At 41.2% G+C, this 24,541-nt stretch overlaps 1 protein-coding gene across 5 annotated transcripts in view; it reads left to right on the top strand.

The window, feature by feature from the left end:
- Nucleotides 1-24,541, top strand: part of esrrg.S (estrogen related receptor gamma S homeolog) — a 156,863-nt gene that overhangs the window by 37,726 nt on the left and 94,596 nt on the right. For all 5 annotated transcript variants that reach the window (XM_018264983.2, XM_018264986.2, XM_018264984.2 and 2 more), the window contains one exon: nt 15,314-15,729. In XM_018264983.2, the coding sequence (XP_018120472.1) occupies nt 15,314-15,729 (416 nt within the window). The remainder of the gene's footprint in view (nt 1-15,313; nt 15,730-24,541) is intronic.

Consider the following 24,541-nt stretch of genomic DNA (forward strand, 5'->3'; position numbering starts at 1 on the left):
GCACAGGGTCTGGCCGAGGATGCTGGGAAGTGAGGTTCCTGAGACCAGTTTGGGGAAGGTGGTGCTGGCAGGGGTCTCTACCCTGTGTTTAGTTTTGTGTTGCTTCACAGAGCAGAGGCCATGCCCCCCTATATATATATTGGGCCCTACACAAGCTATTGGCTGAAGCTTAACCCCAGTCAGCCATTGACGTCCATGTAATTAAATGGGTTGCACAGCAACTTCAGGATCTAAAAACCATGGACATATACAAAGCAGCACGAGTATATTTACACGTGGTTATTATTCGTTTAATGGCGGCATTGATTTTCTGTTTCTCGTTCAGATGCCAGAACTATGACAGGAGGTTGCCCATAAACAAGGAATACTTATGTGTAGCTGCAAAGAGGATTGAATAATGAGAACAGGATCAACGGCCTGGGGATAAGCGCCTCGGCTCTTAAAGAGACAACGCTGAAATGCCTGAGCAATCAGAAATACAAAGGCTCGTTTAGCCATGCAGCTCAATGTGGAAAGTGCAAAACTGGAACTCTAATTGCCTTGCTTTTTAACTTCAGCCAAGCGTTTCAGCCAGTGGTGTAACTAGATGTTATTGGGCCCCTCAGCAAATTCATTTTACGACCCCCATCATATCCAGAGGTTGTACTTTTTTACCAATATATATGCCAATATATATTGAAATTGCTCAATTATTAGGGTCTTACGGAAGCAAATTTGTGCCTGTTATGGTACATCACTTGCAGGTTAGGGTGCATACCTGTACCTGCATCTACATTGGAATTGCTGTACCTACGGGGGTTAGTGTCTTTTATTACATATTGGGTATCCTTTTTCGCAATTTGCATTTGTATTTGTCAATGAGCCTTACAATCACGCGTGCAAAGGTCAGCCCAAAAATGACACCCCTACAATTATAGTTTCCCTACCATTTCCAAAATTTTAGCCCCCCCCCCGAACAGCCCAACTATCATCATTGGATCAGAGCTCTTTTAAAAGCCCAGTTCCAATCTAAAGAGATTCCTGGCATCGGTATAAACCAATAAATAGGGATTTAACAGTGTCGGTGAGCTAATAATGCTGTTAACTCATCATCAGCCAAATCGTTCCCACTCAAGAGGTTAATTTCTGATAACAAATGCAGAGCAGTTTAGCCAACCCTGCAAGAGAGAGAAAAGCTTTTCCCGCTGATCGGTCTCGGATAAGTAGCCGCTGTGCTGAATTGTCTGAGCATTTCCATCAAGTTAACCAGGCAATCCTTGAGCGATGTCTTATTAACAAACAGGAACGGGGAAAAAATGCTATTTGGCACCTTGCTTCAACTAAGCCGCTGCACCTTAATGCAGTGATGATATGTTAGGAGCAGCAGTTGTCAAAGCACCGTATTACTGTGATGCCGTAATGACACCCTGTCTCTGTAAAGTAGTCATGTTTTCAGGAAAGCGCACGTTGCACCGGTGATTTCTGACATGACACTTTATTCACTTCCTTCGCTTTTCTTCTACATTATTTTACCATAGCAGCTGGGGTCTATTTTCCCACTAAGTGATTTGTCTGTGTGGATATATAAATATATATGTTTGCTTTAATGTTAGATTGCAATTTATCCAAGCAGAAAAGTGCTCATTGGAAAAGAGAAGCCAGTGTTCAAAATGTCAGCCCTAGTGGGGCCCAAGCAGTGACTGTAGGGCTCAGCCAAAGGCTAGTTAGAAAGAGCTTTTGATAGAATGCCCATTTCATCTCTTACATGTTTGTAGAAGCCAAGCTTGAGGGTCAGTTATGTTAAGATTTAGGGTGAATGGGGGGCGTGGCCTGCATGGCGTTCGGGTAGGCAGCAAAAAGAGAGAGCTCCGTGCGGGGCCGAAAATAATCCTGCATTATCCTGCTAAGGGCACAACCTGACATTGCTGCCGGACCTGGAGGACACTTTGTGAGACTGCTGTTGAAGTCGGATGGTGCGGAGAGGCAGAGCTAAGCGAGCCGCGATGGTTAGAACCCAGCAACAGCAGGCCGGGCAGTCCCAAGATGGCGCCGGCATGAGTGCGCCACGCGCTGCGCAGCCAGAGGCAGAGGGGAGAAGTGAAGGGGCTGCTCAGAAATTAGCACAATTTGCCCGGACTCCCTCACCTGCTACCAACCCTTCAGGTATGTCATCTGGGGTGCGGGACCAAGCTCTACAGGCTGGGGATGAGGGAGATGGGACCCCGTCTCCTGTGACAGAATCCCCCACACTTCCCACTGAACCAACGCTGGCAGAAGTCCTCCAGACTATTACAAAAAACCATACTGCATTGGTGGGCAAGATGGATGAGCTTAAAACTGACTTTGCCATACTTAAGCACGATGTGCAAAAGATCAGGGAAAGAACAGGGGAGGTGGAAAGGAGGGTTGGAGACCTGGAGGACATTACTGCGCCCCTCCCGGCCCGCATCACTGCGACCGAGACTCAAATTGCACAGCTGGAACAAAAGGCGGATGATCTTGAAAATCGCCTGCGGCGCAATAATATTCGCATTCTGGGCCTGCCAGAGAGAGTGGAGGGTGCCAACACTGAGAAATTTGTGGAACAATGGCTGACGACCAAGTTTGGGCAGGCGGCTTTCTCCATGGCATTCACCGTGGAAAGGGCGCACAGGATCCCAGGGAAGCCACCACCTCCCGGAGCACCTCCCAGACCCTTAATTGCACGCCTCCTTAATTACCGGGACAGGGACGCAGCACTGTCTGAAGCGAGGAAAGCGGGCGAAATTATGCACGAAAATCACAGAATCTCCATATATCCTGATTTTTCTACGGAGGTGAGGAAGCAAAGAGCCAAATTTACGGAGGTCAAGGCACAACTGCGGCAAAGGAATATCCCTTATGCCATGATCTTCCCTGCTCGCTTGAGGATCACAGATGACGGCAGATCACACTTTTTTTCTTCACCAACTGATGCTTTCTCCTGGATAGAGGCAAAGGCACATCGAGCGCGGCAGCGCGACTGACCTGAAGGGATTTACAGTTATGCTAAATTTCTACCGGGACTTTGCTGTATTTCTTCCTATCTCTGACTGTCTTGGGAATGTCGGGCTAGGCGATGTCGATACGAAGAGGTCATTTACATGGGACTGCATTACCGGACTCATTGTTCTGATTCTCTGGACAGGTAACGTTAATGGCGTGCAGGGCCGCATCTTGAAGGGGACGGCACTTTGATAATCCTTTTGCCCTAAGAGCTACTTGTCACTAGGCTCTCACGGGTTAGCTACTCTGACCCTTACAGTCACTAACCCCTACACCAGTTTATACCAAGTTGTATTTTTTGGGTATACAAACTCACCCTACTGAAAGTATGGAGTGGGTGGGGAGGGGGGACATTAGGTTATGGGCGTTTGAATGTTTTTGTTATGGTGTCTTTGCTCACGAACTCTCCGGGTATCTACCGGGCTGCCCAAGGTATAGGATTCTGATGTATTACTGTTGCATACTATTTTTGCTTCCTAGGTATGGCTACGGTTAAATGTTTATCATGGAATGTCAGAGGTCTTGGGGATGCAATTAAACGGAGACTGGTTCTCGACTTTGCTCGCAGAAGCAAACCCCACTTTATTTTACTGCAAGAAACACATCTGGTCGGCAGCAGAATATTGGCACTCAAAAACCATGGATAGGGTCACAATATCACTCTCTATACTCCAATTACTCGAGGGGGGTAACTATACTGGTCTGCAAGTCGTGTCCTTTTGTGCTAGAGAAGGTGATTACGGATAGGTGCGGTAAATATGTGATTATTCATGGTACTCTAATGGGAAAGAACTTTACATTGGCAAATGTATATATCCCGCCACCTTTTGCAGATGATGTATTATATGAGGTAATGGATAAAATTCTTACTCTCCCCCCCTCCCCATTGCTCCTGATGGGAGACTTTAATGCCATGACGAACCCAGACTTAGATAAGCTACATCCTCCCAAGGTTGGTACTCCGGCGTTTACCAAATGGTGTTCGTTGTTTAAAATAGTGGATTTGTGGAGAGTCCGCAACCCATATGTGAAACAATATACCTGTTACTCGTCTAGCCATAATAACTCTTCTAGAATAGACCTAGCGTTAGGGTGTGCAGAGACCAACAAAATGGTACAGTCTGTAGAAATCCTCAGTAGAGGAATCTCGGATCATTCCCCCCTGCTCCTCAAGTTGCAAATCTCTACGGAACCTGTGGACAGGTTGTGGAGACTGAGTCCCTTTTGGGTACACCATGAGAAGTTGACTGAAACCATCCACAATAGTATTGAGTCATTCCTGGCAATAAATGGGGAGGAGGTTCCCTTAGATGTAACTTGGGATGCATTTAAAGCTTTCATAAGGGGGGAGTATATTAGCAATATCAAGGCGTTGACCCACAGCTTTGCAGCCGATATTGCGGCAAAAACTCGGGTGGTGGTTGCAGCGGAGGCTGAGTATGTACTACAGCCTACGGATGCAAATCATAGGGTCTGGCAGGACAGCCAAAGGTCTCTGTCATTAGCTCAATTGGAACTCGTCAAAAAACAAGTCCTGTACCAGAGAGCCAATATCTTTGAGCACGGGGATAAAAATGGGAAACTCTTGGCGATGTTGGCCAAGGAGGACAATGTGTCCATTGCCATCCCGGCAGTGACGCTGACTACTGGGGAAACTGTCTCCTTGCCAAGGGAAATAAATGATAGATTCATGCAATATTATAAGGATTTATATGCTACCAAATTGACTACCTCACCAGCAGAGATTAGGGAGTATCTGGAGGGACTTAATCTACCCAGACTGGACGACCCAATTTCTGTCTCGCTAGCGCAGGCGATAACTCAGACAGAGGTGGAAATTGCTATTTCGGCCTCTCCCACTGGAAAAACCCCGGGGTTGGATGGTATACCCATGGAGTGGTACAAGAAACACGTTAAACAGATTTCTCCACTTTTGGTTAAAATGTTTAATGGGGTGCTTTCAGGGACGCACTTGCCAGCCTCTATGAGAGAAACACTAGTAATTTTACTTCCAAAACCGGGAAAAAATCCTTTAGAATGCTCGTCATACAGGCCTATATCCCTAATTAACGCTGATGCAAAAATTCTGGCGAAAGTTTTGTCCCTTAGACTTGTAGACCATCTCTCCGTTGTCATTTCAGCAGATCAAGCGGGTTTTATGCCAGGTAGAACCACGGATACTAATATTAGGCGTTTGTACACAAATTTAGCCATAGACCATGATAATCCAGGGCATAGGTTGGTAGCCTCTTTGGATAATGAAAAGGCCTTCGACTCAGTAGAGTGGGAATACCTTTGGGCTACTATGCTTCAAATGGGCATCCACCCAAATTTTGTAAAATGGGTGAGGGAATTGTATTATTTTCCAGTGGCGAGAGTACGGACCAACTCTAAAGTTTCGAATTCTTTCTCCATTACTAGAGGTACGCGCCAGGGGTGCCCCTTGTCCCCACTCCTCTTCGCCATTGCCATGGAGCCTATGGCTTGCCGCATTAAACAACAGGTGGCTATTGAGGGATTGCAGGTAGGCCCGCTAAGGGAAGTGATATCCATGTATGCGGATGACACTCTGCTGTACTTAGCTAACCCGGACCGAGCCTTGCCGCTAGCCCTGGAAATAATTAATCGGCATACTATGTATTCGGGCCTGAAAATAAACTGGGCGAAGTCAGTACTCTTTGCAATTGACCCTCTCCTGCCAGACGCTCCTACACATTCACATGGCTTACAGTGGGTGGAATCATTCAAATATTTAGGTATCCGGATCCATCTGGATTTAACAAAATTTGTGGAACTTAATATATCCCCGATTCTCAGATATATAGAACAAAAGATAGAGGCATGGTCCCGCCTACCTTTGACCCTTATGGGACGAATCAATCTGTTTAAAATGGTAATTTTACCTAAACTGACTTATGTATTCAGACAGGCCCCACTTGGAATACCAAAAACTGTCTTTGCGAAGTTAAGGAGTTACATGGTTTCGATGTTTTGGAATAGTACCCCCTCGAGAATTGCCTTGCGCACGCTGCAATTGCCACCACATCGAGGCGGCCTAGCGGCACCGAACCTGTTTCTTTATTATCTTGCTACTCAGTTGGCAGTGGCCCGGCAATGGGCAACCCCAAATTTAACGAATGCAGTAACCCTCCTAGAAGCCCAAATATTGGGTTCACTGGAAGCACTAAAAAATCTATTATACCGGGGTACGAAACATACTAAGAACTGCTCCCCATTAATGAGAGCAACGGTTAGGGCTTGGAAAACGGCTTCTCAATTTTTCCCAAAAACACATCAGGGCTGCTCGATTTATACCCCTCTGTGGTGTAACCCACAATTGCAACATCTCCGCAGTATACCGGACCCGCAAGTGTGGGCTAAATTTAATATCAAATACATAGCAGATATTGTGGAAGACGGCAATTTATTAACATTTCAGTCACTTAAACAAAATTTTTCACTTCCCAATCATATGTTTTTCCGTTACCTCCAACTGAGGCACGCTATGGTGGCCCAGTTTGGGACTCAGCCCATGGATACCACGCCGACCACTCTGGAGTTGGGGGCTCATTCTCCAGACTTTAATAAGCCTATGTCCAGATTTTATGCGCAACTTGTCCAGGCGGGTAGCACCCCCCTTAATCAGTTATGTGCGAAATGGCAAAGGGATGTTCCGCAGATTACTGATGAGGTATGGGAGTCGGTACTTGACGCGACATTTGAAGGGGTCATTAGTAGTAGGGATAAAATGACTCAGCTGAATTACTTGCATAGGACATATGTTACCCCACAGAGGCTTACTAAATTTAAACCTGATCTAATACCCGAATGCCCCAGATGTAAACACGACCCGGCAGGCTTTATGCATATGGTGTGGGAATGTCCGAATATACATGTTTATTGGAAGGAGGTGCTGCAGGTCATTCGCTTAAGAACGGATATCTCACTACCACTGGACCCTATTGTTTTACTACTGAACTGGACTGAGGAGTTACCCCTTGGCAGGGCGCATCGCACCCTCATATCAATTCTTTGTATGTATGCTAAAAAGTTAATTGCTATGCACTGGAAATCGGATAGAGGGCCTACTTCACAGTTGTGGGAACGATATGTTGAGAATGCTATTCCTTTGTACAAATTGACATATATAAAAAGAGGGTGCCCGGAGAAATTTACTAAAGTTTGGGATCCCTGGTTGGATGACGACCCGGAGGTTGAGACGCCTTGATTGAGATATAGTGGGTACTATTGAGGTACAATTTGAATATCATTGGTCCAGTATGGGGGGGTCTTTTCTATCTGTATTTACCGCTGGCGCCCTACTTAGGAATCTGGGGGGAAAATGTGGGTAAGAATGACACCAAATCTTTTGTTTTGATTTATGTTTCTTTATTATTTACAGTTTAATTTTGTTTGACATAATTACCTATGGAACATGTATAAGCATCCTTCAGCATAATGTACTACTGTTCTGCGATTGTCAGTATAACCATGCTTTTGTGTGCTCAATAAAAGAATTGTTAAAAAAAAAAAGATTTAGGGTGAATGCTTTTTTGTTATCCTAAATCAAAGCCCCTTTTAAGACCCAAGGTCTGGTCAGACTCCTTAGCTGATAGCAAGGCTACAACATATTAAAACATTGCTGTATCAGTCATAGTCCCAAGGATATAAAGGGTAGCAAGGGTTCATCCCCAAATACCACCATTATAAGCCTTCAAGGTAGGCTTCTAGATAAATCTAGGAGAGCAAAGGAGGCCCTGAGCAAATGTTGGCCTTCAAAGCAACCACAAAACAACTATTCTACAGTTTTGCATGGTAGCAGGCATTGCCTTCTAATCCTAAAAAGGGGGACCTTAGAATGCTGGAAGTGGTATATACATCTGCAGTAAGCTCCAGAGCTTGGGGCTGGCAGAAGAGGAACACCCCACTGCTATTAATGTCAATTTGCTGCACTATAAAGTATTGAATAAACCATTGCCCATGTGACTAATCAGCAGCTCTGGCCATAGGTTGAGGGGCATAGGTTGACATGAACCTTGGGCAACATATTGCTTCAGGCCCCTAAATTTATGGTGACCACACAGTTTCAACTGTTCAACTCAGTGGACAATTGGATGTATCTGTGGCCAGTTTAACCACATATTTGTCCAAATTGGCCATTCAATGCTTTTGCATTTGGTAGAGCAACCTGGTCACTGTGACTCTTGAAAATATTGCCCAACTAAAGAGTGTCAGTGGAATTCTGAAAGATATTGTTTAATTGCATCAAGAGGGTTGCGAGTGAGATACAGTAACTAAGGTAATTGTCTCTGTAGGTATTCGTGGCCGTTCTAACCAGTGGCGGAACTACTGGGGGAGCAGGGGGTGTGAGCGGGCCAGGGCCTGCACCCCCTCAGGGCCCCCCGGCAGTCCGATCGCCGATGAGAATGCCGGCATATGCGGCCGTACAGAGGGGGGCGGAGCCCGGCTGCGCATCACGCACCAGGGCCGCCCCCCTCTAGGATCGCCACTGGTTCTAACAGTTGTTTTTTGTGGGGAATGATCAGAGTAAGCAATGCTCTCATCTCCCTTAAAATGGTAACAATAATATTTTGCAGCCTCCAGAAGAAAATCTCTCTATATTATTAGACAAGTTGTAAAACCCAGTGGGGGCCAAAGAGGACAATGTTCTTCTCTCTGGCACATTAATATTGTTAAATCAGCAATCTTCTGCAATCTGCTTTTCAGATACTCTTTTTCGGTAATCTACTTTCATCTGGAGATACATCTCACAGCATCACAGAAGCTTCTCATATTAAGTTTGAGCTACTCAGAAGCGCCATATTCCATCAGAAATCCCGTTATATAAAAGTATCATTAGAAAGAGAGTTATTCAGAATGCTTGTGTCCAAACTCCAACCTTCCGGCTGTCTCTTGAATTCAACACGAAAATACCACCATCAAATTCCCTGATATTTTTTAAAAAAAAATATATATATATCCTTACATCTTTCATAGGGCCAATAAGGGCCAGACTTCATTACTCTTCTGCTACAGCTGTCATGTTTGGCTTGAGGGCCCTCCTTTCGGGTCATTGCTCTTTCCCCATGCCCATAATGATGGCTGAAGATAAAGAAAAATATAAAATAAATATGAGGCTTAGGCTTAGGGGAGGTCAAATGATTAGATTTTTGAGAAAAATAACAAAATGTGGAACAAAATCATAGCTGCAACGGGTCGGGTAAATATGGAAGCAACTTGAGCATTGTCACCATTTATTAAACTTATCAACATACAAAGATGCAACTTGCATGATGGAGCTTCCACCACTTTCAAGCTGTGGCTCTGTCAACACACTTGCACCCAGTGCATCCCATGCAGACGTCATAATTAGGCCAAGCATTGGAAATAAGAAACTGTAGATGCAGTTGCATCTAATTCATCAAATCACATTCAGTTTGCTGAATTTAATCAAACTCAGGGCTGTGCTTGGGTGCAATAATGCTAGAATTTTCTTTATGGATGCAATGTATCAATGTTCATGGCACTTGGGGTCATAAATGATCTCTATATTCCGTAAACAAAATAGCGACTTAATGTGTTGTTAAATTCTAATATAGGCACATGTTTAAATTTCTATTTGAAACTCCCTAATAGAAATAAAAAACGCACAGATATAGAATAAACAGCCCCTTTGCCACTGGCACAATAAACCCCGTTCTTCACCAAACTCTTCCCCCATAGGATTCAGTCAGACTGACTTTCTGTACCAGCAGCGCAAATCCAGCCCCCCCCCCCCTTTTTTTTGGAAGCGCAGATAAAGTCATCATCTTGAAAATAGCTTCTTTCTGACAAAAAAAAAGAAGAGCTTTTGAAATAAAGCCATATTCTCTAGATCCCAGCTTTAGTTAATGTGAATTTTAGTGCCTCCAATTTTGGAATGAAGTAAAGTCCAGGATAAAATGCTCGGTCTGATGACTGAATTTATAGAGAATTGTGAATATTTCTGTCCTTGACTAATAAAACGACAGAACAGAGGAAACGAGACTGAGGAGCTGATGGGAAATGCTGAACGTAATGGAATGAAGCTCACAAAGTCTTTAGCGTAATGAACTTGGTGGTAATTAGAAGGTCTTCCCCCCTCTTCCCAAAGAATGTTTGCTTGACTCCAATTGGAAACACAGCACCACAATGGCTACCCTGCCGCTGATGTTTTAGGCGCCTTCATCTGGAAGGGAAAATTAGGGAGATCAGGGCAAAATGATACTTCTTACTGTTGATATCAGTGGAGTTAAGTATTTTTAATCTGCATAGCCTTGTGCAAATGTGCTGACAGATGTTTTAAACACTGTAGGACATAATAATTAAAGTAAATATTGGCTATTAGCTGGCAAACTGCTAGCACTATGAAACCATGTACTGAAAAAAAAGTGAAAGAAGGAATAAAGTACTACTGTATCTTCCCCCCTTTTCTGGGATATGTTGTAAAAGACCTACATTTAACATATACATATAAAGCTATTAACTCTAATATGGACCTTGTGGACTGAACAGAACTCAAAGAGAAGAATCAAACACTCAGCTCATGGACATTATTCAGCAGCAGCCAAAAGCAGACGTTACTGACTTACCAGAGAAGGATGTTATTGCTCAAAACAAGTCACCCAGCTTGGATTAGTCTTATCAGTACTGTACCCACCCACGCATGCTGCAAAATGAACAGCTATAAATTATAACATATTATTACTGCACTAAGGGGCAGATTTACTAAAGGGTGAAGTGACTAATGTTAGCGAAATATTCGCCAGCTTGACGTCATTTCGGTACTTCGCCGATTTACTAACGGTCGCTGGCATAACTTCGCTAGCGAAGGAGATAAACTTACGCCTGGCAAAGTTGCGCTTTGGCAAATGGATGTAACTACGCAAATTCACTAAGATGCGGATTTTACTGAACGTTACCTCTTGCGCCAGACTTGCCTTCGCCACCTCTGACCAGGCGAAGTGCAATAGAGTAGATAGGACTTCCGCAAAAAATAGTTGAACATTTTTCTAAGCCCAAAAAAACGCTGGGGACTTTTCATTTTTCAGGGTGATAGGCTGCAAAAGATCATCAATTTTTTTCTGGGGTACACAGCTTCCCCCCTACATTTCCTAACATATGGCACATAAACTCTACACTGGGCTCATGTGTAGGGCAATATAACACCTCTATTTTATTTTATTAAGGTTTCCCGGGCTTGTGTAGTGTAATGTATTGGTTGTAACATATGCGTCCATTGAACTTTAAAGGGATACTGTCATGGGAAAAACATGTTTTTTTTCAAAATGAATCAGTTAATAGTGCTGCTCCAGCAGAATTCCATTTCCCATTTCTCAAAAGAGCAAACAGATTCTTTTATATTCAATTTTGAAATCTGACATGGGGCTAGACATATTTGCAATTTCCCAGCTGCCCCAAGGCATGTGACTTGTGCTCTGATAAACTTCAGTCACTCTTTACTGCTGTACTGCAAGTTGGAGTGATATCACCCCCCTCCCTTTTTCCCCCCAGCAGCCAAACAAAAGAACAATGGGAAGGTACCCAGATAACAGCTCCCTAACACAAGATAACAGCTGCCTGGTAGATCTAAGAACAACACTCAATAGTAAAAACCCATATCTCACTGAGACACATTCAGTTACATTGAGAAGGAAAAACAGCAGCCTGCCAGAAAACATAAGTCACATGACCAGGGGCAGCTGGGAAATTGACAAAATGTCTAGCCCCATGTCAGATTTCAAAATTGAATATAAAAAAATCTGTTTGCTCTTTTGAGAAATGGATTTCAGTGCAGAATTCTGCCGGAGCAGCACTATTAACTGATTCATTTTGAAAAAAACATGTTTTCCGATGACAGGATCCCTTTAACTTTCCGCCATTTGCAAATTAGCCAATGCTAGCGATACTCCGCTTCGCTTGCCAGGCGAAGTTTTGCGATGTGAGTAATTGAGTAAAAATGCAGATGATTGTAGAGTGTCGGTTTATGGTGGTAGACCTTGAATGTCCAACCTGTACCTTCAAAGTTAGCCTGGAGATATATTTAAACAATAGCTATAATAGTCTCAAGCTGGACCTCTAGACATTAGAATCTATATAGCCTTTCTAGTATGAGAATATGGTTGAAGAGTCTATTCTTCAGTAAGAGGGTGTATTCATTCCACTGCGATGGAGGAATGTAGGAAGGAGGCAGTCAACTTTTTCTAAACAATCATGTTGGTTTCCACCTAGCACAGTCATAGTTGTTAGTACAGAAAAATAGTCCTTTCAGAGGTGGCTTTAGAGAAGACAAATTCGGCTCTAAAGTTTCCTAAAATCTATCTCCATGCATCTGGAGCCACACAAAATAACCCCGCCCAAGCATCTCAATCAAGGACACTGCAGAGAAATACCAGAAAGCAAAATGAATTCTTGTGGTACCATTTAATAGTAGTGAAAGAGAATTGAAGGACAGGCAGGATGAGCGAATTGCAATCCTATTGGACAGAACATCTTTAGCTGTAACTGGGGTAAGGAAGGGAAACCTTTTGGCGTGGTTACAGAGAAAGAATCTGCAGTAACTGGCACCAGACGAGATGTGAGGGATGAGTCTGAATGGAAGAATGTTTTAATCATGGCTGCATAAAACTCCGCTCCGGGGAGAGAGAGAGAGAACGTGTTTTAGTACCCTAATAACTCCTTCCTGTAGCCTAAGATCATAATGTATGTGAGAGCAGTCCAGTAATTATAAGGTAATAAGTGGTTTTGTAAGTGCTCTAAATTAAAAGGAATTTGCGGAGCTGCTGTAAGTCAGTGCCGAGACGCTTTCTTTCAAACGCCGGCGTGAGACCTGAGTGTAAAGAAATATGGGAATGCTATGGATTCTGTTAATTACTTTGCTCATTAACTCTGAAGGGTGCAAATGTATCAAAGGAGGGCAGATACTTTTTGGGTTTTTAAGGGGGGCAAGGCTTTCCGAGTCTTCCCATTGACCAGTAGAATCATGATTATTAAATATTAATAATATAGGAATCCTAGGGTTAATAGTTTTACAAGTTTCCTAATTTCTAAAAGTCAATGTATTTAATAAGGTAAGCAACAGAAATGTTGGATGGTGTTGCAGCGTTCGTCCAACGCAACACGACTAGTGATGGGCGAATTTGCGCTGTTTCGCTTTGCTGGAAAATTCGCGAATCTCCCTCGAAACGGTGAAAAATTCACAAAACGTCGCCGGCGTCTCGTTTTTGACGCCGGCGCCCGTTTTTGATGCCGGCACCCGTTTTTTTGGTGCCGGGGCCCAGTTTTTGACGCCGGCAAATTTTTTATTTTATTAGCTGGTGGCGAATCGCGCAAATTCGCCGCAAATTCGCACCTGCCGAATAAATTCGCCCATCACTAAACAAGACTGCACGATGCTGTGTCTGCATCCAACAGTCGTTTCGCATCCAATGAACGCTGCAGCTTCATCCGACATTTCCATCTCTTACCTTATTTCCGTCGCATTGTACTTGACGTCTGCGTTTTTGCTCAGCGCATCGGATTGTGCTGAAGTCCCCCGTGGAGTTCTACCCTTATACTCCTGAGGATCCAATTCATCGTCATCATCAATTCTGACTTGTTTAACTAATAATGCTAAAGAGTTAAAGCCATTTAATGCATCTGCCCTGTATCACAGACTGCTGATAGTTCAGTCCCCTAAAATGGGGAATATGATATGTCTTATCACTTATAAAGGGAATACGTGGTGTTTTTTAGTGCACAAGCAAAAATTCTGATACACAATCTCTGCCTTGTTATTTAAACAGGTACGGTGCATTAGGATTTGGATAGTTCAGTGTTATTTTAATCTTTAAAAGAAGATCATTTGGAACGTTTCTGTAGAGAAAGGTAATACTGTACTGGATAAAATAAACCAAGCAATGAAACTATTTGTATTTAGTTATGTTTTACCATTATAGAAGCGAGTCACACCCACAATTGTGCCTTATAGTTCTGAAATAGTGACAGGTGAATAAATTTGGCAGGCGCTAATTCACAGCGAAACTCCGTATTCCGATGCTGGCGCATAAATTACAGCAAGGGACGACGTTGGCGTCTAAAAATTTTGGACGCACGATTGGAAAAGTCACGCACGTTAAATCCGTTGTGTGGCAACATTATTCTGACCCCCATTTACTTTAACGCCGGCGTCAAAATTGACGCAAGCACTAGTATTGACGCAGGCATCAAAATTTGCATTTTGCAAATTTTCCACCGCTTTGCGAATTACGTGGGAAACCCCAGAATTTTTTGTTGAAGCCAAACAAGACAAATTCGCCCATCACTATTCAGAAAGGCAATTTAATTGGCCCTTGATAAAACTGAAAAACCTGTGTCCATGTATAATAGGCCCCTCCGATTGCAAATTTCATTGGGGCAGCAATTAATGCAAATTGTGCACAAATCTTTCTAAACTGCTGTTATACGGATAAAGGAAAGGTTGCAGGACCCAATACAAAGAAGTAACCCAGAAATTGGTCACCAATGTAGAAGTGACTGTTTATATAATGTTCTGGTTTTAATCACATGTGTTCCTTCTACATAATGACTGGATACTAAGAAGACACAGAACTTTGTCCAGGAGACCTTACACCGAACCCTCTAATGATAAAACTCTATTTATTGCAGTTGCACACAAATGTTTTTTTCTGTGTAGAAAAGATTTTGTTCGGCTTTGTAATTTGTTATCCAAAGAAACCACAATTACATTTTTTTCTGATTAGGCCCCAAATTCACCATGTTGCGACGGCACCATTGCAGTCTCTTTATTTTTCCATCTAATCTGGAAATTAGCCACGATCCTCACTGGGCTACAAGCTGGTGTTATGTGGCCTCCCAGACACTAATGGGGAGGGGGGATGCTAAAAATAGAAAAACAGCATTTTAATCCTTTCAGTGTAATGTTAACGTGTGGATTCTGGTTTACAGAGGGTTAAAGGTGGGGAGATGTATTGTTGCATTTTAATTTAAAGCACATGCATGAGCTGTATCCATAGCACATATCCTATTCATAACTGACTTGCTATTGACAAACAGCCTACCTTTGGGAAAGGAGATTTAGGCTTTTTCAAGTTTTTGTTTACTGCCTGTCTATAACACTGTTAAATCTCTGTCATAGCCTTATGCTGATTACCTTCATGTACAACAAGAGATATTGACTCATGAATGAATGATGTGTAGCCTTCAGCCCATACAGAGCAATCTTAAAGAGCACAAAGTGTTCCTTTAATAACCAGTGTCTTCTCTCTCCCCTCCTCAACGCTTTTTTATGCAGGCTTCTCTGCAGAATGTCAAGCAAAGATCGACACATTGACTCTACCTGTTCGTCATACATCAAGACGGAACCCTCAAGTCCGGCCTCCTTGACAGACAGTATCAACCACCACAGCCCGGGAGGCTCTTCCGACGCCAGTGGGAGCTACAGTTCCACTATGAATGGACATCAGAATGGACTAGATTCACCACCGCTGTACCCATCTGCCACGGGTCTAGGTGGCAATGGACCTGTCAGGAAAAGATATGATGACTGCTCCAGTACCATTGCCGAAGATTCACAAACAAAGTGTGAATATATGCTAAATGCAATGCCCAAAAGACTTTGTCTGGTGTGTGGCGACATAGCATCAGGTTACCACTATGGTGTGGCTTCATGTGAGGCCTGCAAGGCCTTTTTCAAACGGACAATTCAAGGTTGGTGCTTGTTTATATTTTTCCGGAAGCCAAAGTAATGTACATAAAGAATTTATAAAGCCCCATTCCATCTCCGTACAAGATATTTCTATTGACCCTCGTCAATTAGGTTTTGGGATACAACCATAACAAGATGTTACCCCGTAAGTGTTTGAAGTTAAAGGGATACTGTCATGGGAAAAAACATTTTTTTTCAAAATGAATCAGTTAATAGTGCTGCACCAGCAGAATTCTGCACTGAAATCCATTTCTCAAAAGGGCAAACAGTTTTTTTTATATTCAGTTTTGAAATCTGACATGGGACTAGACATATTGTCAATTTCCCAGCTGCCCCAAGTCATGTGACTTGTGCTCTGATAAACTTCAATCACTCTTTACTGCTGTACTGCAAGTTGGAGTGATATCACCCCCCTCCCTTGACCCCCCCCCAGCTGCCAAACAAAAGAACAATGGGAAGGTAACCAGATAACAGCTCCCTAACACAAGATAACAGCTGCCTGGTAGATCTAAGAACAACACTCAATAGTAAAAACCCATGTCCCACTGAGACACATTCAGTTACATTGAGAAGGAAAAACAGGAGCCTGCCAGAAAGCATTTCTCTCCTAAAGTCACATGACCAGGGGCAGCTGGGAAATTGACAATATGTCTAGCCACATGTCAGATTTAAAATTGAATATAAAAAAAATCTGTTTGCTCTTTTGAGAAATGGATTTCAGTGCAGAATTCTGCTGGAGCAGCACTATTAACTGATTCATTTTGAAAAAAAAATTGATTTTCCCATGACAGTATCCCTTTAAAAACAAAAATATCTTTATACAAAAGAGTTACCTAGAGCCCATGGTGGTTCATCAGCTGGTCAAGTTCATCTCTACTGAGATGAGGGGAGATAGAGGCTTCTCCATAAGCTCAGTAACCAGTAGGAATGAAGCTACATTATACAATTGATCAGAACGAACCTTCACCATCAAAATATTTAATTGTCTGATAAATCTCTGTACAATGTGTGGGTGATATATATATATATTGGTATAATAATATTATTCTGATTCTGGTTTCAAAAACTTGAATGTTCGATATCTTTTAAGCTAAAAAAAAAAGCTTGAATATAAAAGTTTATCTTATGGTTTTATTCAATCAAGTTTTTTAGATTCAATTCTTTAAATAAATAAGCAAACATTAATGTTTTCTAAAATTTTGAATACTTTTAAAAAAAACAAAAAAAACCCTGATAAAAAGGCCTCTGTGGATAATCTAGTTTAGAATGCCACAAGTGTGTCCTGAGATATCAAGAAGGGTCCAGGCTGCCCTATATGCCATTTATAGACTTTGTGATCAAGCTTTTGACTTCCTACCATATGTACACTTAATACCTCCTAAGCATGCTTTATGTTGCCTATTATGATATAGTAAGCTTATAGGGATCCCAGGTATCTACAACAGTTAAACTGCTTATCTTCTTGCTACTAAAAATTCTTCACAAGTTAAACCCGTTCTATCATCATTCTGCCTTACAACGAATAGCATTAGTTAGAAGTTCACGATGGCAATTTTCAAATTGGCCTCTAATTCCTAGAATCACAGCTTCGTTGCTAGGGTTGCCACCTGGCCGGTATTTTACTGGCCTAGCCGGTAAAACACCTGCCAAGGCTGGGGCCGGTATTAAAAATTAAAAAAATATTAAAAATTAATTAAATATGTAGCTGCCGGTAAATTTGTAATATCCCTAACTAAAGCCCTTGGCCTGCCCCAATCTGCAGAAAATCGACCTTTTCTTCGGCGCATGGGCAGTTGCACGCCGCCCCCTTTGACGTCTTGCCCCGCCCCTTTGACGTCACATCCAATTGCACGCCGTGACTCCGCCCCATTTGCAATCACTCCCGGCCCCCTTTGACGTCACATCCCGCCTCTTTTTACCGCCCCCAGCACCGGCCGGTGCAAATTTTATTGAAAGGTGGAAACCCTATTCGTGGCATAAAATGTTTTCAGGCAACAAGGGTTAACTACTGTCATAATTTTTCATGATGCACTTCAGTGAGCTAGCGGAGTCATTTATATCTCTGTTTACATATAAACCATTCCAGTGGAATCAGTAGAAATGGGAAAACATGCACGGCCGTTATGGAATTAAATATTCCGATTACCATATTTACTTTAAGATAAGGTTGTTTTAAGACCGAGATAGATCGTTTCAAATTGGTTGTGCCTTGTGGATGTGTTTGCTCATACCTGTTGAAATTCTATAGCACACACGCACCACAAGGGAAAACCAAATATAATGTGGCTTTCAGCCACTCCGATAACATTTTTCATTCTAATCTTATTCTTATCTAACTGTTTTCCCTGCGCTTGTGGTGTCTTGCAATGACCGAATAGTCTCAGGTTGTCCTTCCAAGAACAATGTAACTAATGGTTAGAACCAGAAGGGGATAAATAAGATTGTCTAACATAATTCAGCAATAGAAATCGCTCCTGGGCATAAAGAAATTATATGTTATTAACTATACGGGTATGGGATCCATTCCATTATCCAGAAACTCGTTATCCAGAAAGAGACTCCATTTTATCCAAATAATCCAAATTTTTAAAAACAATTTCTTTTTTCTCTGTAATAATAAAACAGTAGCTTGTACTTGATCCAAACTAAGATATAATTAATCCTTATTGGAGACATCCCCAGCCTATTGAATTTTTTTAATATTTACTAGTGATGGGCAAATTTATTCGCCAGGGGCGAATTCACAGCGAATTCCAGCGATTCGCCTCTGGCGAAATAAATTCGAGAAACGGATGCGAAAGATCGGCGGCGTAAAAAAAAAAAATTAGACGCCGGCCCCTAATTCGTCCATCACTAATATTTACATGATTTTCTAGTAGACTTAAGGTATGAAGATCCAACTTACGGAAAGATCCATTATCTGGAAAGCCCCAGGTCCCGAGCAGTCTGGATAACAGCTCCCATACCTGTATAACTTATGTGTTGTTGAGTAAAGTAGCATATTCTACATATCTTATTCATACATATAAAAAAATGATGATCTTCTGAAAGAGATACTGTAGGAACTGATTTGTCTTCACTGCTACAGTCTGGAGGCCTTGACAAGTAAGACTAGTTCATAAAAGCAAAGCAAGCCACACCTTGATATAAATAAGACTTTCATTTCTCGGACTTTCAATCTTTCCAGATAACCAAATGATCATACTGGGGGTTTAATTCAAACAACCTCAAAAACTTCCCAAGTTCTAAGAAGGGTAAACCTTTATTCCTTCCCCTGGGGTTTAATTTATTTATCTATTTATTTATTTGTTTGTTTGTTTGTTTATTGATCAAACAGTTAGGGGCAGATTCACTAACTTCGAGTGAAGGATTCGAATGAAAAAAATTCGAATTTCGAAGTATTTTTTGGGTACTTCGACCATCGAATTGGTTAAATTCGTTCGAATTCGAACGAAATCGAACGAATCGAAGTAAAAATCGTTCGACTATTCGTCCATTCGATAGTCAAAGTACTTTCCCTTTAAAAAAAACTTTGACCCCCTACTTCGGCAGATAAAACCTACCGAAGTCAATGTTAGCCTATGGGGAAGGTCCCCATAGGTTTGCTAACCTTTTTTTGATCGAAGGATTTTCCTTCGATCGTTGGATTAAAATCGTTCGAATCGTTCGATTCGAAGGATTTAATCGTTAGAAAAATCCTTAGATCGATCGATCGCAGGATTAGCGCTAAATCCTTCGACTTCGATATTCGAAGTCGAAGGATTTCAATTCGAGGGTCGAATTTTCGAAGTATTTTTAACTTCGAAATTCGACCCTTAATGAATCTGCCCCCTAGGGTCATACATTTTCAGTCTCAAAGGCACACAAAGAGTAATACGAAAAGTGATCTTCAATTAGAATATATACCATGCGCAGAGGTGTCTTACCTTCATAGTATTAGTACTTGTACGATGAGCATTTCCATTAACAAGGGAAGCAATTTGTGCGGAACTGCAGAATACACACAATGGAATGTCATCAAGTTTAATGCCCTTATGTATCTAAAATCGAATTTGTGAGTTTTTTCTACTTCGAATAAACTCATGATTTGAAAAACTCTAAGGTTTACTTATTTATAAAAAAATTCAGATTATAAAAAACTCAGTTGCATTTAATTATGGAAATAAAACTTGAATACCTCAAATATGTGAGTTCAAAAGCTCAAAACATTTGAAAGTCTCGAATTTAGAAAATGGCTTGAATTTTGCCACTGGCTCCTATGTAAACTCGCAATAGATACCAATGTTTTTTTGAGTTTTTTGAGATTTTTTTTATAAATACCAAACATTCAAGTTTTTGAAAATATAATTTGAATTTGGGAGTTTTTGTGCAAAAAAAAATGTATTAAAATGTTGATAAATCACCCCCTAATTGCTACATTATGGGGCAGATTTATCAAGGGTCGAATTTTGAAGTTGAAAATACTTCGAAATTCGACCATCTAAGTGAATATCGAAGTCAAAGTTTTTTTTTCATCGAATTTGCCCATTTGCGGTCGAAGTAAAATCGATTAAATCCTAAATGCATCAAATGATTCGAAGGATTTCAGCGATCGATCGAACGATTTTTCTTCGACTTTAAAAAACTTCTCTAGAAAACTACTCTAGAAGGTCCCATAGGCTAACATAGCACTTTGGCAGGTTTAATTTGGCGAAGTATTTTTAAAGACACAGTACTTCGATTATCGAATGGTCAAATATTCAAACTATTTTACTTTGAATCGAATTCGAAGTTGTAGTATCCTATTCGATGGTCGAAGTATCCAAAAAATTGCTTCGAATTTCGATTTTTTTTTTTTACTTCGAAAATTCCCTCGAATTCACCCTTGATAAATCTGCCCCTATATGTTTACCTGTATGTATATTATAATTCTATAATTCAGCTCTTTCACAGTTGGTTGTGAAAGTCAATTGAGGCAGTGAAAGGAAAGTACAAATGAAGTGTTAGCACTTCAAGCAGAAGTTTTGCATAGACCCCGTTGTTCTGTCAGCCATCTAACTGCAAGATTCTATTAGGGAGCAACTGAGAAAATTATATTGGCAGCCAACTAATTGTATAAAAGGTTTTGTACTCCATAAACCTATGGGACAGGCCATGATACTGTATATAGGGAGATCTAGATACATGTTTATAAATCAGTTTTTCTTCAGTGGGATCACCTGACTATAGCTGGGAAGGGTGGGAGCTACAACATGGAGCTGGTCACTGCTCCTGTATAACTATAACAAACAAGGGAAAGTTGTGCTGACCATTAATTTTTAAAAACATTAACCATTAATAAAAAATATGAGCTATTTTAGTTAGTGAAAAAAAGCTGCTCCACACCCACCCTCCATCTGGCATACCAGCTCACAGCTCCTGCTAATACCATAACGCAGGCCAACCGGGTGCACAGCCAGTCCCAGCCTTCTTCAATTCTTTGAATGGAAAAAAATGTCAGCTCCCATGCCTATTATAAAATTGCTCAAATTTTTTTCAAACACAAAGTTCTCAGTTACAAAAGCTGTACTTTATTGCAACAGGCTGCTAAACAACAAAGCCAACAACAACAAGCGCATCAGGCTTTGTCGTTTAGCAGCCTGTTGCAATAAAGTACAGCTTTTTTAAACGGAGTGCTACCTCTTTGTGTTTGACAGAGAATATCAGCTATTTTTTAATAGGCATGGGAGCTGACATTTTTTCCCATTCTTTGCATCAAAGGCTCAGTTTGAAGATGACACTGATTATGTATTTCTCACCTAATACACTGCAGAGTCCAAAGATATTACATTTTATACAGAAGACTTTATGCCGATTCAGGCAGTGGTTTGATTCCAGTCGTATTGACATATGATGAGTCAAACAGATACAGAAGGTCTCACACCTGAGTCTTGTTGAATCCAGATGACAAATTTTTGAGTCTGAATCATGCTCTATTTTTGATACATAAATCTGACTACAAAACAAATCAAGCTATGCAGTCTCCTTTGCATCACTCCAACCGTTCAGATTCCATAATTATTAGTAAAAAGCGTCTTTAACTTTGCCTTTGATCTGTGCCCCCAATGATTTTACATCACCTCTTCAGTCCTAGAAATACTGAGGGTGAATTGGAAAATCAGACTAAAAATATATAGGGGTATATTTATCAAAGAGTGAAGTTAATAGTGAAGTTCCGCCACTAGAGTGAAATTCCGCCACTCTCCATTCATTTCTATGGGATTTTTATAGGCGTATTTATCAAAGGGTGAACTTTCACTTTCACCCATTGATAAATACGCCTTTCAAAATCCCATAGAAATGAATTGAGAGCTGCGGAACTTCACTCTTTGATAAATTTACCCCATTGTTTGAAGCTACAAAGATGCCACTAAGGGGCTGATTCACTATGGGTAGAATATCGAGGGTTAATTAACCCTCGATATTCGACTAGGAATTGAAATCCTTCGACTTCGAATATCGAAGTCGAAGGATTTAGCGCAGAAAATTCGATCGAAGGATAATTCCTTCGATCGAACGATAAAATCCTTCGAATCGAACGATTCGAAGGATTTTAATCCAATGATCGAAGGAATATCCTTCGATCAAAAAAAGTTAGCCAAACCTATGGGGACCTTCCCCATAGGCTAACATTGACTTCGGTAGCTTTTATCTGCCGAACTAGGGGGTCGAAGTTTTTTTTAAAGAGACAGTACTTCGACTATCGAATGGTCGAATAGTCGAACGATTTTTACTACGAATCCTTCGATTTGAAGTCGTAGTCGAAGGTCGAAGTAGCCCATTCGATGGTCGAAGTAGCCCAAAAAAACCTTCGAAATTCGAAGTTTTTTTACTTCAAATCCTTCACTCGAATTTAGTGAATCGGCCCCTAAACGTTGCGCCATCTGTAATAAAATGTTGCCTTTGCTCCTATGCGAGCATGCACCCACATTTGAAGCCATCTCTCTTTAACTTTCTTTGTGCTGCTGATGCTATCTATAATGTATTCTTGAAAAATGAAGTGTAGGCTCACAATCTTGTTTTTAAGTACAGAGCGATATGACCTGCTTGACAAATAGAATATCCTGTGCATGTATTAAATCCTCCTATATAACATCTCACTCAGCTGCATGTATAATATACATCATTAATCGTGTTTTCCTCTTAACCACTGTACTCTTGGCAGCGGTGAAGTGCATTGTGGGCCCGTGCCATGCTTCCTTCGCATGTGTTCATTAACCTCTCTCGATGTTGGCTCATCCACCCTCCTGCTGTAGCCGAAGGGGTTACAAACACGTTAATTTAAAAACAGGCTGATATATGGCGTTGGAATGAATTATCCTTCCTTCCCACACAATTGCTCTTCATTTCATGATGAAATTCTTAATAAACTACTGATTCAGTGGAAAGAAATCACTCACACTTTGATTATTAATTCATATATTCATCAACTATTCCCCCCATTGCCTTACTTAAAAACAATTGCAAAGAAGGTAGTATTTTTTTTTATCTAAGAGACAGAGGGAGGCTATTGCGGAACAAGTGTGGCACAACAAAAAGGCATTTATCTTTCACTTGAGCGGCTCTTGATTTTTGCACTCAAAATATGACTATATTAGCATTCAGACTTAGAATATATACATGCCTTTGCATAGTCAAGTGTCTCTCAATGAAAATCAAAATGACCTTTTTTACTACATTGACAGACAAGCCCTGTGCATGTTACCTCCACCAGCATTTAATATTACATAGCCAATACCCTCCTTTTTTTTACTTATATCTTCATTGTCCTCATAGTCTCCATTCAACTTTTATGTGCCTTCATAAAGGCCAAAGTTGACTGCCCATTTTTACAAATCAACATTGTGTAGGTCAGAAACAACTGTACTACTTTATTCCTGGAGCAATGTTTAGAGTGTTGGCTACAAAGGTCAGCAAGAGCTTATGGCAAGAAGGTTGGGCATCCCTGGAATAGGCAAGGTTTGCCTGTCATTTTGGGATGGTTTGTGTTGGTAAAGGTGTTACCAGACTAAGACAACCCCTAAAATTCTTGACAGTTGTTCAATGCTGGGGCTCAGTACATCTGTCTATTGCTGCACTCAATCTGTCTCCCTTGGCCAGAACCTTGTTCTTATTCCCAGTTCTCAGCAATCCCCCCCCCCATATGTCGGCCTCCAGTTTTCCTATTAACCTCTTTCCACCAAATTCTGTATCTACAACCCATTTTTTAACTGCATTTGTGCCGCCTCATTACCTAACCTTGCATTATAGTAATAGCCCATAGTAATCTTTCTTTATCTTAAATCAGTATATTTAGTAGTAATTAGTAATTATACATGAATTAAAAATAAATGTCTAAATCTCTATTTAATAGTATTGAGATAGATTTTCTGGAATGCACCCTGAAATAAACTTTAGACTAAAAATACATTTCTAGGGCTTTTAACCAACCATTACCAACCACATCTTTTATAAAAATGTCTTGGCTACTCTGTGAGGTTTTGACCTTTGGGGGGGGTTCTATTAATTCAGCTATCAGGTCGGACTTATTAGAGTAATTGAGATGGGATTGAGGTGTCAATTCTGTTTCCCAAATGTTCAATGATTTATTTAGTGGGGCAGCTTCAATCTTTTTAGACAATATCATTGGGATGTGAGAGCACCTATTGTAATTGCCTTTCGGTGTAGGTGACTGCTGCTCTAGTAGACAGGGCTGGAATCAGAACATCACAATCACAATATTTTGGTAAAATGTTAATGGACAACTTATATAGGAAGGGCAGAATAATTGGAGAAAGTATCTCAGTATGAAAATAC

Source organism: Xenopus laevis, chromosome 5S (assembly GCF_017654675.1).
Source record: "Xenopus laevis strain J_2021 chromosome 5S, Xenopus_laevis_v10.1, whole genome shotgun sequence".
Taxonomy (NCBI): domain Eukaryota; kingdom Metazoa; phylum Chordata; class Amphibia; order Anura; family Pipidae; genus Xenopus; species Xenopus laevis.